At 38.4% G+C, this 19791-nt stretch overlaps 1 protein-coding gene and 1 pseudogene across 5 annotated transcripts; one reads left to right on the top strand and one right to left on the bottom strand.

Moving 5' to 3' along the window:
* Positions 1-2815: 2815 nt before the first annotated feature.
* Positions 2816-19707, bottom strand: tmem44 (transmembrane protein 44). Of its 5 annotated transcripts, XR_015852247.1 has the most exons (11): positions 19452-19705; positions 15386-15512; positions 15226-15316; positions 14994-15154; positions 14826-14909; positions 14574-14744; positions 13866-13991; positions 12201-12266; positions 11953-12072; positions 4428-4554; positions 2945-3080 (listed from the first exon to the last, which is right to left on the bottom strand). XR_015852247.1 is itself a non-coding variant. In XM_088349954.1 (10 exons), the coding sequence occupies exons 1-10, from the start codon at positions 19643-19645 to the stop codon at positions 3046-3048; spliced, it is 1179 nt and encodes a 392-aa protein (XP_088206080.1). In that variant the 5' UTR covers positions 19646-19705; the 3' UTR covers positions 2816-3045. The 5 variants fall into 5 exon arrangements, 4 of the variants coding, with proteins under 4 accessions (XP_088206080.1, XP_088206078.1, XP_088206079.1 ...); XM_088349954.1 differs by lacking the exon at positions 4428-4554 and having other exon boundaries at positions 2816-3080; positions 11949-12072; XM_088349952.1 differs by lacking the exon at positions 4428-4554 and having other exon boundaries at positions 2816-3080.
* LOC148355223 (U2 spliceosomal RNA) lies at positions 7338-7471 on the top strand (annotated as a pseudogene).
* Positions 19708-19791: the final 84 nt, after the last annotated feature.

Genomic DNA, 19791 nt, shown 5'->3' with positions numbered 1-19791 from the left:
TCTATTGCAGCCTGGTCATCCTGAAGGGGGATGACCTCATGTGCGGTTCCGTTCTCAAAGTTTCTTCATTTTCCTCATGCTGAGGTTTTTCCTTACCCTCATGTAAGTTTTAGATCAGGGGATGGTGTAATAATAGTCAGTACTTTGCACTAGTCTGGTGTGTACATCCTTTAAGACTTCTTGTGATGAAGGGCTTTACAAATAAACATGACTTGACATGACACGGAGGGCCAAAACTCAAACCACACCTCTGGTCGCGGGCCCAACAGGATAAACATCAATGGAATACACTAAAAATGGACTTTTTTGAAAACAAAAACAAAACCAACATAAATATGGATTAAAAACACAGCAATATTATTCCAGAGCAAAAAAACTTAAAAGTTATTTGCCCTCTATAAGAATATCTCCTGTAAAACCTAAAATATTCAAACTAAAATAAAAAGTATTGGAAATGTTATACAATTTGTGCTTTACATCAAATATATGTGCGGTTTTGAAAGGCTCCGTTTTCCGAACCAACTTCTTTCTCGGCCATTTTGAGGGTTTAGCATCCGCGTAATCCACAGCAATAGAAACGTCACCCTGCTTTTCTCCGTTTAGCCTTCCGTTACGTCATGATAGATAGATAGATAGATGTCCATCCCTGGGTGTTAAGTCTCTGCTTCCCGACACTTGGGGCGGCAGTAGCTCAGGAGGTAGAGCGCTTGTCTTGGGATCAAGGGATCCCAGTTCGAATCCCGACTCGTCCGTGTTACATGTCGAAGTGTCCTTGGGTAAGACACTGAGCCCCCAATACCCCCAATAAGCAGGTTAGCTGCAAGGCCGCTATTGGGAAATGTGGAGCACATTGTAAAGTGCTTTGGGAAGTCATTGACTTGAAAAGCGCTATATAAATGCAGATCATTTCATTTCATTTCATTAAGACTCACTATTAATGCACTTGTCGGACTTGTTTTTCAACTTGCCGACGTGTTGTTAGTAAATAATTTTAAAAGTGGCTGCGCTCATCACACTACAGCTAACTTGATTGATGCAGAAACCTTTCCAGGAATCTTTGTGGCGGCAGCTGAAGCGCTGCATTGTGGGATGTGTAGTTTAAGAGGTATCAACGTTTTATAGAGCCGGGCCATTATAGTAAAGGTATGTAGACCTTTTTAACAAAGTCAATCATGGATATAACTCTAAAGAAACATATTTCGAGGAGGACATGCGCCGTTATTGGATTGCCTGCATCCATGTAGAAAAGGTCATTAGAAGGTTGAAAGTATTCAGGATTTTATCTCAAACCATTTCCATTACTACGACACCAAGTTTGGATAAGATTTTGACCATCTGCGCTGGCCTAGCTAAACTTAAGGGTCCACTGATTCAACAGCCACATGAGGTGTGAACATGTATTGAACATACAATTGTTATTTAAACTATTTTGTGAAATTTGGTAATTTGTATTTGATCGTCTCACACCTTTTCTTTAAAGAGTTGTTCCTCAGTCATTACACTGTTTTTTTATTTTCAATCAATTCCCTTGATCAAATATTTGTTACAAATTGTTGTTTGTTATCATTGTAGGTTGTAGCTCTCTATAAATTAATGAAGCAATAGAACATGAGTGGAAATGGTTGTGGTCCATTTAATGCATACATTAATGACATTAAATTTCAAAAGAACAAAGGTACAATTCCAAATTACACAGTATAAAAACATTACCATTTCAACCAGAGTTAAACAATTGACATTTTGCACAGTCCTGGCATTTCACAGAATCGAGTTATGAAGCTGGGCTTCAGTAAGACCTTAACTCTTGGAATTAGAGTCAGGGCCATTGGAGGCAACAAGGTAACGTCTGTTGGCTAGGGGTGTTACTTCACCAGTCTTTGTGGCCAGTGTCTCTCTGAGTGACTTCTTCCCCAGCATTTGATCTCCAGCAGCATCTCTTTATTAATAACGCCGTCTGGACTTGCTGCGAGCCATGGCTCAGCTGGGCACACCACAAGGCCTTTAGTTGTGATGGCATGGCCTTGCGTCTTCAAAAACTACCTTGCCTCTTCCTCACCCACTTATCCATGGCGTGCTTCAGCATTGCCATGAAAGGTTGGGAATTATTGCCAAACACATCCCAATATTATATTGTCAACGGTTGCGGCAGCTTTTATGATTCGTGCCTTCAGCCCATCCATGTCTTTTGGAATAGGGGGCACATAGACCAATCCTTCACCAATCCCCACATAATAAACTGCATGGTGTGAAACCTGGGTTGCCAGGACTTAAGATTTTGATCATTCTTCCCAGAATGTCTAATCTGGCAGTATTGTGTTCAGAAACTGTCTAACCCTGAAGCTCCGGTGTGGTGACTCCTCATCCAGACTTATTTTCACTCAATTTAACGATTAACCGGTTTTCCAGCATGTCTACCAATCACAATGCAATTCTGGGACATGTTTGGGAATAATTTGACCATCGGCTTGATATGTGTTGTGTGACCAATGAGGACCATTGAACATTCCATGTAAAAATTGAGATTACAAGCTTTTTGAATTTACCAGATGTCTTTTAATGACGATGTAGTTTCTGAGATATTCAATGTCAAAATAAGCCCAAGACTTTTGGAAAACCCTGCACATACATTATGTTGTTAAAAATGGGAATGCAGACAACCCTAAAATGATCTCTGCACATCGTTGCACTGTGAACGCACACAGAGCATCTTGCAAAGTATCGGACCCCAAAACGTCCAAATGCCTTAAGAGAGAGATATTGATGCACCAAAGGAGACCTTCTCTACATTTGAGAAAAACAACATCCAAGCCCTCAATATTTTGTTTTAGATACTTTTTTTATTTGAATCGTAAATATGCTTCATTAACAAATCAGTTGCAAGGAAATTCAATTTACTCATCCTTTGAACAGGCCGACTTGACAATACAAGACACACCATTCTAAGGGACTATGCATGAGGCATAGGTGCCTATGTTAAAAGGTTTGGGGTTGCTTGGCCATTCTTGCAAAGGGAAAGCCTCTCCATTATGTGATTTAGTGTTTGGGTCAATCCACTGCACATTCCCCTCTTGAAAATCCCACTAGAAAACAAGGAGAGTTTCAGATTTAGAATAGGCATCATGGGTGTGTTTAAAATGCATGGGCCCATTTTCTAGCAGTGAGCATAGAATAAACCAAATCACTGACATTTACTACTGCTTAACCCGTTTTATACTTTATAAATGTTTAAAAATGAAAATCAAGTTTTAACAGAAACCCAGCTAATATTTCGCGAGTGTGTTTTGGAAAAAAAAAAACGTTCCTCCGCTGTCAAAATGAGAGAATTATATTCATTTAACAGAGTTGGCCGCAACTTTAAATATTTCTACTCTTCGCCGCCATCTCCTGGCTTAAAGTTGTGATCACAGCCTCAGTCGGCTCATTGCACAAGTGCAAACATACTTTCTTTTTTTATTGAACTTTGGGGGGTTAGGGTTGACATTTGTACTGTACTTGAAACGGGCCTTTTCTCACTTTTCCAATTTTCAGGCTACACTAACAAAAAACTGGGAATGAGCATAAAATCACTCTCCACTCCTCCTTCCCTGCTTCCTTAAGTGTTACGAGTCCAGTAGCAGCTGTTCTAAAAGAAAAAAACAGACGGGTTTGGTGGATATTTTTATAAAGGCTCTTTGAACTCAGTTGGGCATTGATACACATATTTAATAGAGAAAATATTGTATTTTCAACTTTTTAAAGACATCTAAAACAACGCACCCCACATTTAACGTCCCTAAAATTCGTCAGTTTGCAAAAAATTAGTTTTGGTTTTGGATGAAAAGATAGGATGGCTGTTCAATTCATGGATTCTAATGTTTTGTGGTGGTTAGCGGATTGTGAAGAAGAAAAAAAACAATGTAGGGAATCAAAAATCTCATCTCATTAGCTACACCGCTTATCCTCAGTAGGGTCGCGGGGTGCTGGAGCCCACCCCAGGAATTCATCGGGCAGTGGGCAGGGGACACCCTGAACTGGTTGCCAGACAATCCCAGGCACACGGGGACACAATGATTTACCTAAAGTGAGTTGTTCAGGTGGCAGTTTTTGATTGAAACGTTTTTGTTGTGCTTGATTGAAAAAAAGCAACAACATAAAAGGGGGGCAGAGGGTGTTGACACAGGCCTCAAATCAATTGTTCTTTATTCTAGATCCATCCCCTTTATTCTAGATCCATCCCTCCTGTCATAATCACAGCATGTGACCTGAGCACTGTGCAAAAGTCATTTTACTTGCTAGCTAACTAAATAGCTTAACAATAAAAGTAATTTTAATAAAGATTTTTTCATCCCATAGATACAGTGCCTAGCAAAATTATTGCATTACACATCTCCAAAAGCACTGGCCGAGCAATAATAGAAAATTGGAGGAAACATAAAACCACTGCAAACCTTCCTAGATGTGGACGTCCCTCTAAGGTTTTGGCCCAAACAAGGAAAAAACTCATCAGAGAAGCAAACAAGTGGCCCATGATCCCAGTGGATGACTTCCAGGCATATACAGTTGAGGTGGGATAATCGATGCATAAAACAACTATTATTGGTACTCCGTATACATCTGCCCTTTATGGAAGAGTGGCAAGAAGAAAGCAATTTGTAAAAGAATACCATGAAAAGGCTCATTTGGTATTTATGAGAAACAAAGTGTTTTAGTCGGATGAGAACATAAACAAATCTTTCGGCTAAATGTTAAGCCTTAGATTTGACCAAAGAGTAACGCTGCACATCACTCTAAAAACTTCATCCCACTGTCAAACATGGTGGTCTCAGCATCATGCTCTGAGGTTGCTTTTCTTCAGCTGGGACTGGGAGGATCATTAGAGTTGTTAGGAAGATGGATAGTGTCTAATTCAGGGCGATTCTGGCATAAAATCTGTTGGAGTCTGCAAGAGACCCGAGGATGGGGTCAGGTTCCCATTTCAACAGGACAACGACCCTAAAATCGACAAAGGAATGGTTTAAAACCAACAATATAAAAGGTGTTAAGAGTGGCCAAACCAAAGTCCAGACCTCAATTCTATAGAGCAGGGGTGTCCAAACGTTTGACAAAGCAGGCCAGATTTGGTGAGCAGAAAATGTGTGAGGGCCGACTAGTCAGCCTGGCATTCTTTGAACAGTCTTTAGTGAATTCGCAATCTCATAGCTCACATTTGTAGCATTTTCATTTGACTTGCGCTGCTGTGTCAATTATACAGCTTCAAGTTGCTTTGTCTTTTCACAACATTAGTTTGGTTGGTCTGGAAGTACCTCTTGATATTGTATTATTTGAAAAGAGCCAAAGTCTCTTGACAAATTGGCAGACGCAGTTTTGGATTTGGAGAAAAAAATACTCCAATTTCCACTGCCATCATTTGGAGAAATGTTGCTTTTTTTTGTCCTTTGTTTTTTTTTGTAGAAATACATTTTATACTACGGTCAACAACTGGCGGGCCACATATCCTGAACTCATTGATGTTAAAACGGAAAAAAAAAAAAAAAACGTGTTTGCATTTGCAACCAAAAATTTAGTTCCTTCAAATGTTTCAATTAAACCATACAGTTGTAATTTGATGCATGCTTTTTACTACTGACACTGTGTTGTTTCAATTAATAAATTGCTTATGTTAACAACAATCGTGTAGTAATTTAAGCAGAAGTTGAAGTGCGATAACGGATTGTCAAATTCTACCATCTACAAAATCCCGCCTCCTCCGAAAAGCCACAAGGGTTGCAGGTGACCCCACTCAACCATCTCACAGCCTCTTCAACCTGCTGCCATCAAGGAAAACACTGCAGTGTTTCAGAGCCAGAACCAGCAGGCTCAAGGGCGGCTTCTTCCGTCAGCCCGTAAGGAATCTGATCCATCTCCTTAACCTACACCCTCCCACCCCTCTGCTGTCTACCATATAAATGCTAAACTTCTCTATTCGGATTCCAGTTTATACTTGGCACTTTTTTTATTCTAAACCTTATGTATTTGTACATTTTTAAATGCATACTTTTGCTTTTTTAACTTGTTGATATGCCTTATTAATTGCATGTTTGCAAGAGGAAATAATTTCATCTGTGCTGTAGGGTGTGCATATAGCATATTTGACGACAAAGTAGTAGGTAGATGTTTTCAAATTCATTTATTTTCCGCCAAAGTGGTAAAATGCTTTTGAAATTGTTCCGGTTTTTAAGTGAGAGGAATGATCAAATTTACTATGTAAAAAAAAAAGCAAAAAGAAGACTTAGCCTAAAATGTCATCAGACAATACAGTAATAACTCCTGAGCAAGAGACAAAAACAAAAATTTACTCCAGAAGGTCTCAGCTATTTTCCTATCCAGACGTGCCCTGCCCAGCATTATGCTTTAATCAACAATCCGTCACAGGAGAACAATTGAGCAGCACATGAAACCCCAGACACTTCCCGACTACAATCCTACTGCTCTCTGCTCCATCGTGATGGAGAAACTTCACTGCACAATAATGCTCCAGTTAATGACCATCTACGGGTAAAATTGAGTCAGAAGTAGGAACTTTGTATAGCCACAAAGATCACTTTTCGAAAATGACATCATTGAAGACTCCCATTTCTTGGAATGCTTTTTCAATAGACAAACAGCTATAGCAAGGTTTCTTCAGGAGAAGGATTACTCATGTAAATGATTTGATAGGATTGCTTTTATATCAGTCATGAGACAGATAAAGATGACACCCAACAACAGAACACATACAATACTCGTTTGGGAGTAGAGGTTAGTTGTGGCTCAAGGTCCGTAAAGATGCACTACACCTTTATATGGGTAACAAAGTCAAATGTGCCTTAACACGAACACACCTTTATTCCCAGTCTAATGGGTTGGGCATCAAAACTATTACATGACGGTTACATTTTTAGAGGGAAATAGATATTCCTTTTTTTTCAGAACGCAAATACAGGACTATCTCATAATTATGATGTTGTGATACAGTATTTTCTGTAATGCAATTAGAAAAAGAAAAATATACATTCTAGATTAATTACAAATCAACTGAATTATTGAAAGCCTTTCATCATTTTAAATATTGCTGATCATGGAGCCATAACATTAAAGACAAAAACGAACACGGTTACTTCCCCAGGGCCACCACCACCCTAAACAAGCGCACAGAACTGTGAAAAATATATATATTGCAAGTTGCAAATTAAAAATTCGGTACTCATATTGTATTTGTTCACATATTTGGCTTTGATGCTAGGTCCTTAGCTTGGCCTTTTAGCTTGGCCTTGATGCTAGGTCCTTAGCTTGGCCTCAAGGCTTTGATGCTAGTTCCTTAGGTTGGCCAGGCTTTAGGGCTAGCTTGGCCTTTTGGCCGTACCTCTTGCCATGATCTTTGATTTTTGCATTTCGGAGATGGAATAAGAGCTTGCTCTGTCCACTCCACGCATCGGCCCGGTATTGCAGTACCTCCGGGAACGGTGCATTCGCAATGATCGCAGCAAGGCTTTAGGGCTAGGACCTTAGCTTGGCCTTTTGGCTGAGAGTAAGTGTCCCGGCTCCTAGGCTTTGCAGCGTATTATGAACTGACCGATAACGGATAATGGATAATGAATAACGAAGATAGAACAATAACCCTTAAAAACCCCTAAAAACCCCATTTGGGTTTTTTGTTTCTGCTAAATGTTATTGCACTACTCTTACGATGCATTATTTTTCAATGAACTGAAAGCGCCGGTCTACTGGTGATTCCAAGAGCCAAGAAGTGTTCCGCAAGTTCGAGAGCGTTCTCCATCCGGGCACCGGCGCTGTGGAATGCTCTTCCCCCTGAGATCCAATCTGCAACCTCAGTGGAAATGTTCAAATCTAAGCTTAAACACTCTTCTACTCTATAGCATATAGATAACCTATACTTTTTGTGGACAATATCTCTCTATTATTTGTGATTGCAACATCCTTTGCTGTTTGGTAATCCTGAAAGGGGGATTCCACATGTGCGGTCCCTTCTCATGGTTTCTTCATTTTCCACATGTTGAGGTTTTTCAGGTTTTCCTTGCCCTCATGTTGGTTCCAGATCAGGGGATGGTGTAATAATAATCTGAAATAATAGTCTGTGCAATACCTTGTGCAGCCCTTTGAGACTCTGTGATCAAGGGCTATACAAATAAAAATGACTTGACTTATTACAACATGGGTCAGTTTCCAAGCATTTTGAAGTCTTTATTACGCATTTATCCTGGAGTACCGTGTCTCATCTCGTTCCAATCAATGTTCACTACAATGTTATATATGACAACAAAGACAATTCAATTATGGCTTACAGTCTACTAGTATACTTTTTTTCATGATATTTTCATATTTAGAGATCGGATACACGTATTTTCCTTTAATCAGCAAAATTAAAAACAAAAGACCTCCAAAATTACAGTTGATTCGTAATGAATCCAGAATCTATAATTCTAAAAGTTGCATTCCAGAAAATACTCAATACAGAAAATCACAATATTATACTTTTTTAGAATGTTATCAAAGTCTTGCTAGTAATGACAATAAGTCAATAATTGAATGCTTGTATTTTTCAGAAAGAAAAATAAATGTTCTTTTAAAAAAAAGATGTACTAAAAGAAAAAACCAAAAACCTGAATTAGATCCAGTCTTACTCATTGATACTCAACTGGGGCTAACCCATGACATCTTGGGTGCAATCATGCATATTAGTGGTTAGAAATTCATGAAATGGTACAACATTTAACTAGGAAGCTTCCACTACATTAGGTATGCGCCACTTTGAAAGCGCCACAGAAGTACTTGGTGTCATTTCAAACTTGCTGACTGCTTGTTGAATGGAAAAGACTTTAAATAACTGCTTGACTCACTTCCACAAAAGTCATGTGATTATAGTCTTAATGTTACTTTACTACACATTAAAAGGAGAGGTGACACACAATCAGACCTTCCAAGAAGATCTATATAAACTTGGATTGAGCTTTATGCGTATTTCTTTTTTTTTTACTGACATTATTTTTTCCTACCCAATACCAACAGGTGCCTCACCCAAAATAAAACATCTTCCTTGGTAGAACTTGGCTTGTTTGAAATGGTTAGCTAAAACCGGGGTAATGTGATCAAAATTTATTTTCTTGGTTAAAAGCCTCGCCAAAGCATTTTGTACTAGCTGAAGGTTCTTGATTTTGGACTTGGGGAGACCGGAGAGTAGTGCATTACAGTAATCGATATTGCGAAGATGGAAAAAAGCTGTTCTAGTAATATTCTTAACGTGTTTTTGAAAGGACAGTTCGGGGTCAAATATGACATCTTAATTTTTGACTGAGTCACTCTGGGTGATATTACATTTGTCAATGTTCAGAGACGTTTTTGAGAGCAAGTCACGGCATTTAGATGGACCAATAACTAACGTTTCGGTCTTTTGAGAATTAAGGCGCAAGAAGCTGAGTGACGTCCATTCTTTTATCTCAGCGAGGCAGGCCTCCAAATTCCTCCATCGGAAGATATAGTTGAGCGTCATCTGCATAACAATGGAAACTGATATTATACTTGCGAATAATATCACCTAATGGAAGCATGTAAATGCTGAAAAAAAGGGGGCCAAGTACTGAACCCTGCGGAACACCACAGGTAACACTAAAGTGCTCAGATGTAATTTTAACCATATTAAACCCAGTGCGTCCTATCTGAGAGGTAGGATCTGAAGCATAAGAGGACGGTTCCTGAAAGACCAATCTATTTTTCCAACCGTTCTAGTAAGATATTATGGTCCACAGTGTCAAAGGCAGCAATTAGAACCATACACAGGGTAGGATATCGAGATCATACTAATATATTATTCTTGCTGTCCAAATTATTAAAATTAGACGATTTAGTTAAATTTTTCACTGCAAAGCCGCTATTTAAGGTCAGCAAAAACATAGTGCCAGAAAACATCCGTAAATTATTCATTCGGAAAGAGGGAAATAGTGAATTCATAATCCCAAAGGTGAGAAAAGTATGCGTGTCTGTGTGTGGAGTCAAGCTTTAGAACGGATTGCAAGACGAGATCAAATGGTGTCCAAATATTCACTTGTTCAGGTTTAGATACAAAGGAACATTCGTGGCGGAATACAGAGATGAGGAGGATGGGGTATGAGTGGTGAGGGAGATTGGGAATAGTGCGTCTAGTTAACGTTGTGTTATTGTTGCTATTCTTATATCAAAACTGTTATTATTAATATATTATATTTATTGTTATATCATTGGTACGTTTGGTGGGGAAAGATGAAGGGGTAGGTAATATAAGCATTTGCTTCTTACTACCCCTTTTGAACATATTATGCAACTTTATTTTGTTGTTGAGTTATTGTTTTTGTTCCATATTTTTTTTATTTTGATGTTCGAATAAAGTTTTCATTCATTCATTCACAAGGTCCAGCAGCAGCAAGAGTGATGAAGCGCCGGAGTCCATCGCCAGTAGAAGATCATTGGTTACCTTAATCAGGGCTGTCTCGATAGAGTGGTTAGCCCTGCATCCTGATTGCATTGATTCAAAAAGATTGTTCTTGGATATAAAATCCTTCAGCTAGTGTGCCACATAAGGCGCCCGCTTTGAGACTGGGAGGTCGGTGGTTCGCGCCCCGGCCGAGTCATTCCTAAGACTTAAAAAGTGGTCGGCGGCGCCCTCTGTTGGCTGCGGCTGCATCGGCTCGGTACAACGGGTCGGGTGCAATCGACATTTCGTTCTGTGTACATTGTTACACAGAATGACAATACAAGGAAATTATTATTATTATTATTACTTTAAAGAGAAACGGTAGGTTTGACACCGGTCTATAATTAGATAAGCCTTCTGGATCAAGGTTGGGTAGTTTGCAATAGTCTTTGATCTGTGCAGCCCTTTGAGACTCTTTGTGATTGATTAAGGGCTATACAAATAAATATGACTTTACTTTAAAAAAACGTTTTTTTTTTTCATGCCATTTCCTGGCTTACAGTCATAATCGTAGCCTCAGTCAGCTCATTCCTCAAGCAGGTGCATATCAGAATAGCTCAACTAACCCCTTTTTTATTCCATCTTTTTGGGGATTTAGGTTGGTGCTATGATTGAATTTTAAACAAGCCTTTTCCTACTTTTACTATTTTAATACTACATGAATGAAAAACTGCTATTGTGAGCATAAAGTCATTCTCCCCCTCTCCCGCTTCCTAATGTGCTTTACGTTCCTAGCACAGTGATGCTAAAAGTAAGATAAAAGTAGATAAGGGCGGTGGTAAAATATTATAAAAGCTCCTCAAACTCGGTTGGGCATTGTTAACACATATTTTGTAGAGAAAATATTTTACTTTCAACTTTGTAAGGACACCTCAAACAACACATCCCAGCTTTAATTAGATTCTTAGACTTGTTTTTCCTCATAGGATAGAAAGAATAAAACTAAAATAAAAATGAGTAATGAGAAAATATCTCACATTGTAGTTACATCAAAAATGAATTACGAGCTAATTTACATAACTGCCATACAAATCATTTAAACTAATCTGTTGACAGAGCAAGATAAAGAAATTACATTTACATATGGATCTATTTATTATGTATTGCAGTGACTGAAATGCTTGGATTTTGCTTTGATGGGACTTTTTAAAACCTACTTTGTATTCAAAAGAATCCTTAATATGCCTTACCTTACCCCCAAAGCTGTATATGTGCTGTCTTAACAGTTTATCTTGTAGGTTGCAATCTATTACTAACATACTACCGGTATATATTGCTAAAACAAGAATTTAAAATAATCTCCCATTACTCAAGTCTCTCAGTCAAATCTGCATTCATATCTGGTGTCGTCATGCGCTATCTAGTGGCTTTTTTCGGAAGTACTCATAACAGTTTGAGAATAGTAAATATACTATAGTGATAACCCCAATGACAAAAAGTGTTATTTATGCATTATTCGATTCTTGAAAATCACGATCAGTCCTACCCACTTCTAGGTCAGAACTGACGACGGAAGAATCACAAGATGCATCGCAACCATCAACAAGGCCGGTGCTGCTCACGGCGTTGTCGACTACCTTTCCACAATCTGCTGCCTCTTTGGGGTACGTCTGACAAAAATAAAGCATAATACGCGGTGCTGAGAAGTATTAAATAATCTGCCTTTTTGTGATGGATTAGATATGAATGGGAATTTTTTACACATGACAGGTTGCTTGACATATGCAACATAGCTTACCAATTTTGTGTTGTGAATACTGACGTCCATGTAGCGGCCCATCTCCTTCAAATTTAGGTTTTTGCTCTATCAAGAAAAAGCACAATGCAAAACGTTTTGATACATTTTTCTCAAGTGCAAACAATTGAAGCACCACATGTTGTTCAATTGTCAGAAATGCAAAGTATGCACACCAACATAAATGAAAACTTAAAAAAAAAAAGAGCACAATGTTAAAAACCCATCCATCCATCCATTATCTGCACCGCCTATCCTCAGTAGGGTCGCGGGGGTGTTGGAAGCCATCTCAGCTATCCTCGGGCAGTGGGTAGGGGACACCCTGAACTGTTTGCCAGCCAGTCGCAGGGCACATGGAGACAGACAACTCACTTGCTCATTCATACCTAGGGACAATGCAAACCGGCCAATTAACCTGGAATGTTTGTCTGCATGTTTTTGGGATGTGGGAGGAAGCCGGAGTGCCGGGAGGAAACCCACGCAAGCACGGGGGAGAACATGAATTTTCTTTAAAAGGACTTTAAGTATTAAGTGTGGTGAAAAAAAAACAATTATTTAAAAAAATATATTGATTCGAATAATAAAAAAAATACATGAACCATCATTAAAGTTTTTAAAATACTTGTAGGTCAAGGAACTTATTTTACATGACATGAGCTTTAATTAGTAGGAGCTGATATGATTGTCCACCATCTTGCGGCTAGCAAAACCTCAAACCTTCGGAAAAGGCTGGACAAAAAATAATAAATAATATGAAGTAAACAATATGAAGATACAGTACTAACACACACACACAATATATATATATATATATATATATATATATATATATATATATATACACACACACACACATAAATATTGTGTGGTTCCGTAACTTCTAATATCCGTAGTTTGTAGTCTTCCTTGTGCTTTGTAGCATATGTTTTTTTTTTATTTGCATTACACAATACAGCAACATCTAGTGGTCAAATATTAGTGTTCTGTTAAGAAACATTAATTTTTCTAACAATTAATGCCAACTTATTTAACATTACAGCTTAGCTTTGAAATGTAATTGTAATGTCTACTTTTTTTGCTACTTCGGGTTCAAAGAAAACACGCGTCCCGGTTTTCATTTTGAATGCAGAGCGGCCAAAACATTGAATTTTAGAATGGATATAGAACTTTCAGATTATGGAAAAAAAAAAGAATCTTAGTCGCAGAGCACTTTTTTAAAGTGGCTCTTAGATAATGTTATCACTTAAAAAACAAAACAGAAAACAAAGTAGCAATCATTAATCACTGTATTGTAAAAAAAAATGGTGCACAGGCAACCGTATCATATTTGTAACAATGAACGGATTTTGCAATTTAAAGAGTGATGGACAACTGAGAATTCATAAAGCACTTGAAATATTAATTAATTCCTGTAGATGGCACTCTTTGACTAAATATTTATTTGAAATGTATTAAACTTCCGGCAATCTTTGTATCTGTTAAATAACCCAAGAGCGCCATCTAGAGGAGCAAAAATGAACATAGCTTGATTTCAATTTACAGACGATGGGTATTGTAAGTTCTGCGGATCTCCGTTTCTGTTTGGATACATTTTCTTAAAGATTTTGCACTGGTATTTGTAACATAAGGAGCAACAGTAAAGTTAGATTAGAAGTGGAAAGGACCTACTTGTTTCCTGGGTTTCTTCCCAGGAAGGGAGTCATGCAGAAGGCTCTCCATTTCCAAAGAAAAGCTCATAATCTGCTGCTGCTGCCTGTGCCTGCCCCCCATGTGACACCAGTGGAGGGCTATCGTCTGACACGTGTGTCAAAGGTTGATAAGCTGCAGGGTTATCATCTTAGACCAATTAGATAGAACTTTGTGGTTTGCAAAATTTAGATGTACAGTGCCCCCTCTTCATACTAGCGATTCACAATACAAGAAATTCGGTATATGGGATGTCTTTCGAGCCTCACATATGAGAAAAAAAATCCAAGTTACGAAAATGTCCGGACTCTACCACTAGAGACCGTTTGCCGCCGCATCAGCTCGTCCCAGTTGGCATGCATTTGCTGCCATACAGACATGATCCAGTGCCCTTATGTTAGGTTTTCTTATCGGGTGGTGTTTTAAAGTCATTTTAACAGCATCTTATGATTGTGTTTTTCCGTTAAATTACATTTTAAATGTATTTTTAAAATCAGATGTTTGATATCTATTTTGGGCTAACTTGGATGATTTAGGGAGGCTGGAAACGGATTAATTGGTTTTATTTCTTGTGGGGAATATTCGTTCGAGATAGTAGAAATTCTAGCTACAAGCTTTACCCGTCAACAAATTAATTTCGTATATAGAGGGACGACATTATCTTATATACATTGAGGATGAACAGGATACAAGAAGATCCAGCAAGGCACCACAGATGGCCGACAGCAACCAAGGCATGGCCCTGATGAGGAAGCTGACCCGAGTGCTGTAGTTAAGTATAGCAGCAGCGTAAAGGGCAGCAGCAAGCGCAAACAGAACTCCAGAGAAAACTTGAGATCGTGACAGCGTCTTTCCTCGATGCTGCATGTGGGAGCCGGAAAAAAAATGTCAAATAGGTTAAAGCTTCATCGAAACGAGGCTTAGTTGAAGGCAGTCACTTACAACTCTGTAAAGTTTGGGAAACTTCGAGGTAACTGTGATAACAGAAGACAGCAGGCCAAGGGTGTACCCTAGAATTTCAGTGTCCTCAAATACAGGTGCAGGGGTAGACAAATGGGTTGATTGCATTTTGGATATTGTCATAGCTAATGGTAGTCGTCATAATCATACCTGCAGTCCGTCGTAAAGCAGCCTCCGGCTTTTGAAGGTTCCTCCTTCTGCTTGACTTTGGAAGACACCTGACTTTAGGAACCCTCCTGCAAGGGCCATCAGCAGATAAACTGCAAGAAAATGAGCTCTTCTGCGCCTCATCATTCTTCGTCTCCTTTGCTCTTTCCACATAAAAGTATTTTTTGTATTCCAGCTTGATATTAAATTGCCTATACTATGATTTTCAACTTACCTGCTTGCAGGCTCCTGCAAAAACATAGTGGAATACAGCAGGAGATAAAATTGACCATATCCAGGGCAGAGGAGATAAGTCCCATTAAAACCTGCAAAAGGAAGTTAGTGAGACTTGCAATCTAAAATGAGGATTGCTCTATCAAGAGTGTCACGTTTACTTGAACGTGCAGCTGTCTGGACAAAACGGCTCCGGTGAATCCACACACGTTACCAAGGAAACAGTAGAGCAAAGTCAGGGCATGTCCAGGATGTCCTCCGTGACGTTTGCATCTCAAACTCACGAAACTAAAGTGGTAAAAGGGAAGGAAAAAGAAACAACATTTTTAACAATGGACATCTAGATTTGGGGCAACCTGTGCAGCAACATGAATTATAAGCATTGAGTCATTGAAAGCAACAATGTGTATTTCATCCATATTTCATCTAATTAGCTGTTTGAATACCGAACAAAGGAAATGGCATCCAGAACAAGGGAGTGACAGATCTAGAATAAATCTAGAATCTAGAATAAAATGTTTAACACAGACTGCTGTGCACTTTGTTACACTTGGAGAACATAGTGGATAGGAAAACATTAAATTGCCCTCTCCCCTAAATTTACAGATTTGGTTCATCCACCCATTATCTGCACCGCTTAACCTCAGTAGGGTTGCGGGGAGACTGGTTCAAATTTGAACATATTGTGTGTGTGTTCCAGTATAGACACACTAATTAATAATGAACATTTACAGCTCTAATAAATGCAACTGTACATGAAAAGCAAATGAGCAATACGGTATCAAATTGAGTATTTCCCCTCTGTTGTTTTACCATGAGTGGCTTACGAAAATACCGTTTTGAGTTGTGAAAATTGAAGTCATATACCTTATCTTTGCTTTCATCCAATGATCAACCTAGTAACAAAAACACTCATCCAAACCAGTAGGTGGTAGCAGATGACATTTTTTCTTTTAATACTCATCCGCTCATGAGATGTTACAGGGAAATATATTTGACAGTTTATCAGTTTGTTTGGTGAAGCTGATTAAAATTGTACACTTAGTAAAATAAATTACACCTCGAGTGTTACACATACTTTTGCTGATTTTTGATTATCATTTACATATTTTACATAAAAACTAAAGTTGGACCATTGTAAAACGCTGCGAAAATAAAAACATAAATCCAATAAAAAGAAAAAATCTTGCACCCAATTTTGCTGAATTTATAACAATCTTTTGCAGGAATTAAAAAAAAAAATAGCAAGAGTCTGCAGTAAAAATCTTTGCTTTACCGGTGTAGGGAGAATTGCTTTGAATCATATTTATTTGGTTTAGATCCAGTCTTACTCATTAATACTCAATTCGGTTGTCGACCAGCGAGTGGTGCACAAGATTTTTTGCCCGAATTTGTTCCCAAAATACAGTCTCATTTTATTCCAAAGTAAGAAATCCTTCAGAAAAATGTTGTATTTTAGCTTTAGAGTATCAATTTTGCAGTTCATTGATATTGTAATGATTCATCAATCCAAATGAAAATTATGGACATGCAAATAATGCAACGTGGTTTGATCCTAAAAAAACTATGATTTGTATACATGGCAAGGAAAATCAAATAATAAAAAAAAGCAAAGGACATTGTTGACAAGATACCTCGTGGTGGTAAAGACGGTGTCAAGGTTAAAATTTGAGATGGTAGTAGAAAGAAAAAAAGAACACACTCTGGAAATTTGGGTTTTTGATAGCCCCTTCCATCGGAGGTACGTGCTTCCAGGATCTACTCAAGGAAGAACACCCTCCTCTTTTTTCAGGAGGCTCAGTTGTTATAAAAACACAAGGAAACTACACATCTGATTGGTTAATATGAGCACAGGAAATAAATCCGATTGGTTTAGACAGTAATCACATATTTAATTGCAGTGTATAATGTTGGTCGCTAGATGGCGAGCGAGTATAATAAATGAACAATAGGGATAGTGAAACTTTGTAAACACAATGCATATCTGTGAAGAAACGCAAGCTTTCGAGCGGCTTGAAATGTGGGAGTCAAAGCCATCTCTGATTAACCAGCTAGCAGGCCTCATAGTGGCTTTCAAGTTGTAGCTTTTTGATCAGAGGCACATTCCTTGGTGCCTGAGAACTTATTCTCCTGACCTTGAGGGTGATTGCGAAATCGTAAAACCACACACTTATTGAGCACTATAGAAATAAAAATGTATAAAGATATAGGATTATCAAAGTAAGTATAAGAATATAGAATAAAAGGCACATTTAGACCATATTTTGTCTTACAGAGGGGTGTCTTGTGATCGGTGGAAGTTTCCTGTTGCTCCTTTTAAAGTAAAGTTCTCCATTTGAATGCTTAATAGTCGAATTTCATCCGGACACACAACAAAATAAATCTCTGGCATGAAGATTTAGATCTTAAATTGTGAATATATTTGTGGATCTGAACAATACATGTGTAAATATTCATTTTAAAGCAGACTTGATGTGAAACATGGCAACAATGTCAAGCATTTCCAAGCACTTTTTAAACTTTAAAAACACATAATTAGAATTCAAGCAATTTCAAACATTACAAGCACTCATATGAACCCTACGTGCTCGACCTTTTTGACATAAACCCCCAATGTGTAATATTTGACCGCTAGATGGCAATGTGCTGTCTGGTCCAGAGCGAGCACCGGCTATAAACGGCACATCGTGGCGGCAGGATGCCGTACAGACATCACGCTGATCTAAGTGAGGGTTCCATGGTGTAAAAAAAATTAAAAAAATCTCAACCAATCATTTCTTATAAAAACCAGCATTGGTATGATAGTTCATGTATTTTTGACTAGTGCCGTATTCAAAGCTACGTTTTTTTTTACTGGATGAAAGTTGTTGTGAACTACTAGGAGGCACTAAATATTACCATACCTGTCAACCTGTACGTTTTTGCCGTACAAAGTACGTTTATAATGCATTTTAAGACGTGTAGGACGTACAAGAAAATCTGTACGGAAAAACGCAAATTTGTCAATGATGGGTACCATCCAGTATACACCTACTATCACGAATCGGCAAATCAATTAAGTCAAACGAGTTTGCCACGGTATCGTTCTTTTCGTTGCAAACGAAGCGAGCATTTGATGCTACAGTACTCATGCGTCTGCCGCTGTAGTGCCTAATTTCGACTCCCCTGCAAAATCCTCCCCCCCTCGCATGAATGCGCATTCTGCTGCGCTTCCGACATTGTCGGAAGCGCAACAGAATGCGTGTTCACGCGAGGGGGGAGGATTTTGCAGGGAAGTCGAAATTAGGCACTACATATCAATGGTTGATATTGTAGTTTAGTTTACAAAATGGAAATGCGAACTAATTTTTTCTTCCAAAACTATCTATTTACAAATTTAAATTTAAAGTGTTATTAAAGGATATTTTAGTTATGCTGGTTACAATAGTACAATTTGTATTTTTATTATTAAGAATATGTACAGAATGATATAACAAAACACACGTACAATATAAGATGTTAAACTACATAAACACGTTTGAAAAAAAAAAAATATGGTGTCAGATTTTTTTTGTGTTTTGTAAAGGAAAATACGACAGTTTGTAAGGGCATGGAGCCGTGGAGGTTGACAGGTATGTATTACACACTGTCCCTTTAATAAAGGTGAATTTCTCAAGGTAAGATTTTCATACCTGTTAATTATTAGCGCAAAATTGCAGTGGATTATTAATATAGATGTGTATATGCATTATGTTCCATATTAAAGAATTTAAAAGAAAATTTAATATGTTTATGTAGCACAACACACCTGACATGGCGGACCCGTTGACGTGACACAACATGTTTAATGAGGATTTTACGTATATTTCATAAATTAAGACACCGGCTTGCAATTCGGTTTGTATTATAGTGCATTTCAGTATTATAGCAACTGTTCGTTTGTCAATTCCATGCCCCTTAACTACATTTTAGGGGGGGGGAAATTTCAGACATGGGGACTTGAGACTTAGTGACTTGGACTCGAGTCGCTGTTTTTATGACTTGTGACTTGACTTGGACTTGGCAATCTAAGACTCGGGACTTGACTTGTGACATGACTTGCCCAAGAAAAAAATACTTGGGACTTACTTGGGACTTGAAGGTGAAGACTTGAGACTTACTTGAGACTTGCACATGTGTGACTTGGTCCCATATGTCCCCCGGGGAATATATACGTATGTAGAAAAAGTTTGGTTGAGAAGCACTTACTGAACACATGAGATCAGTAGCAGCAGAGATGAAACGCACAACAGCCATACAGAAAGGCAATTTGGTCCGTGGTCAAGTTTGCTTATACAAAAATTGAATGATGTGGTGCAAAATAAGCTAATACTCGAGAAAAACGAGTCATGGTCTTCTCTGTTCCAGTTAGTATTTAGGTTGCCTTGGCTCCATGTAGCCATGTCTCATCGATTGATAGCTGGCGGGACGTTTGAGTGCAGTCCAGCCACGAGAATTTGACCAATGAAATGGCGTAAAATGTATTTGGGGGCGGGACCAATTACTTTCTTGTCATGGCAACGGTGTGCAAAATACGGCTCTTTCACTC

Source organism: Urocampus carinirostris, chromosome 12 (assembly GCF_059441175.1).
Source record: "Urocampus carinirostris isolate Australia breed hairy pipefish chromosome 12, RoL_Ucar_1.0, whole genome shotgun sequence".
NCBI lineage: Eukaryota > Metazoa > Chordata > Actinopteri > Syngnathiformes > Syngnathidae > Urocampus > Urocampus carinirostris.
This window is presented reverse-complemented; position numbering and strand designations above follow the sequence as displayed.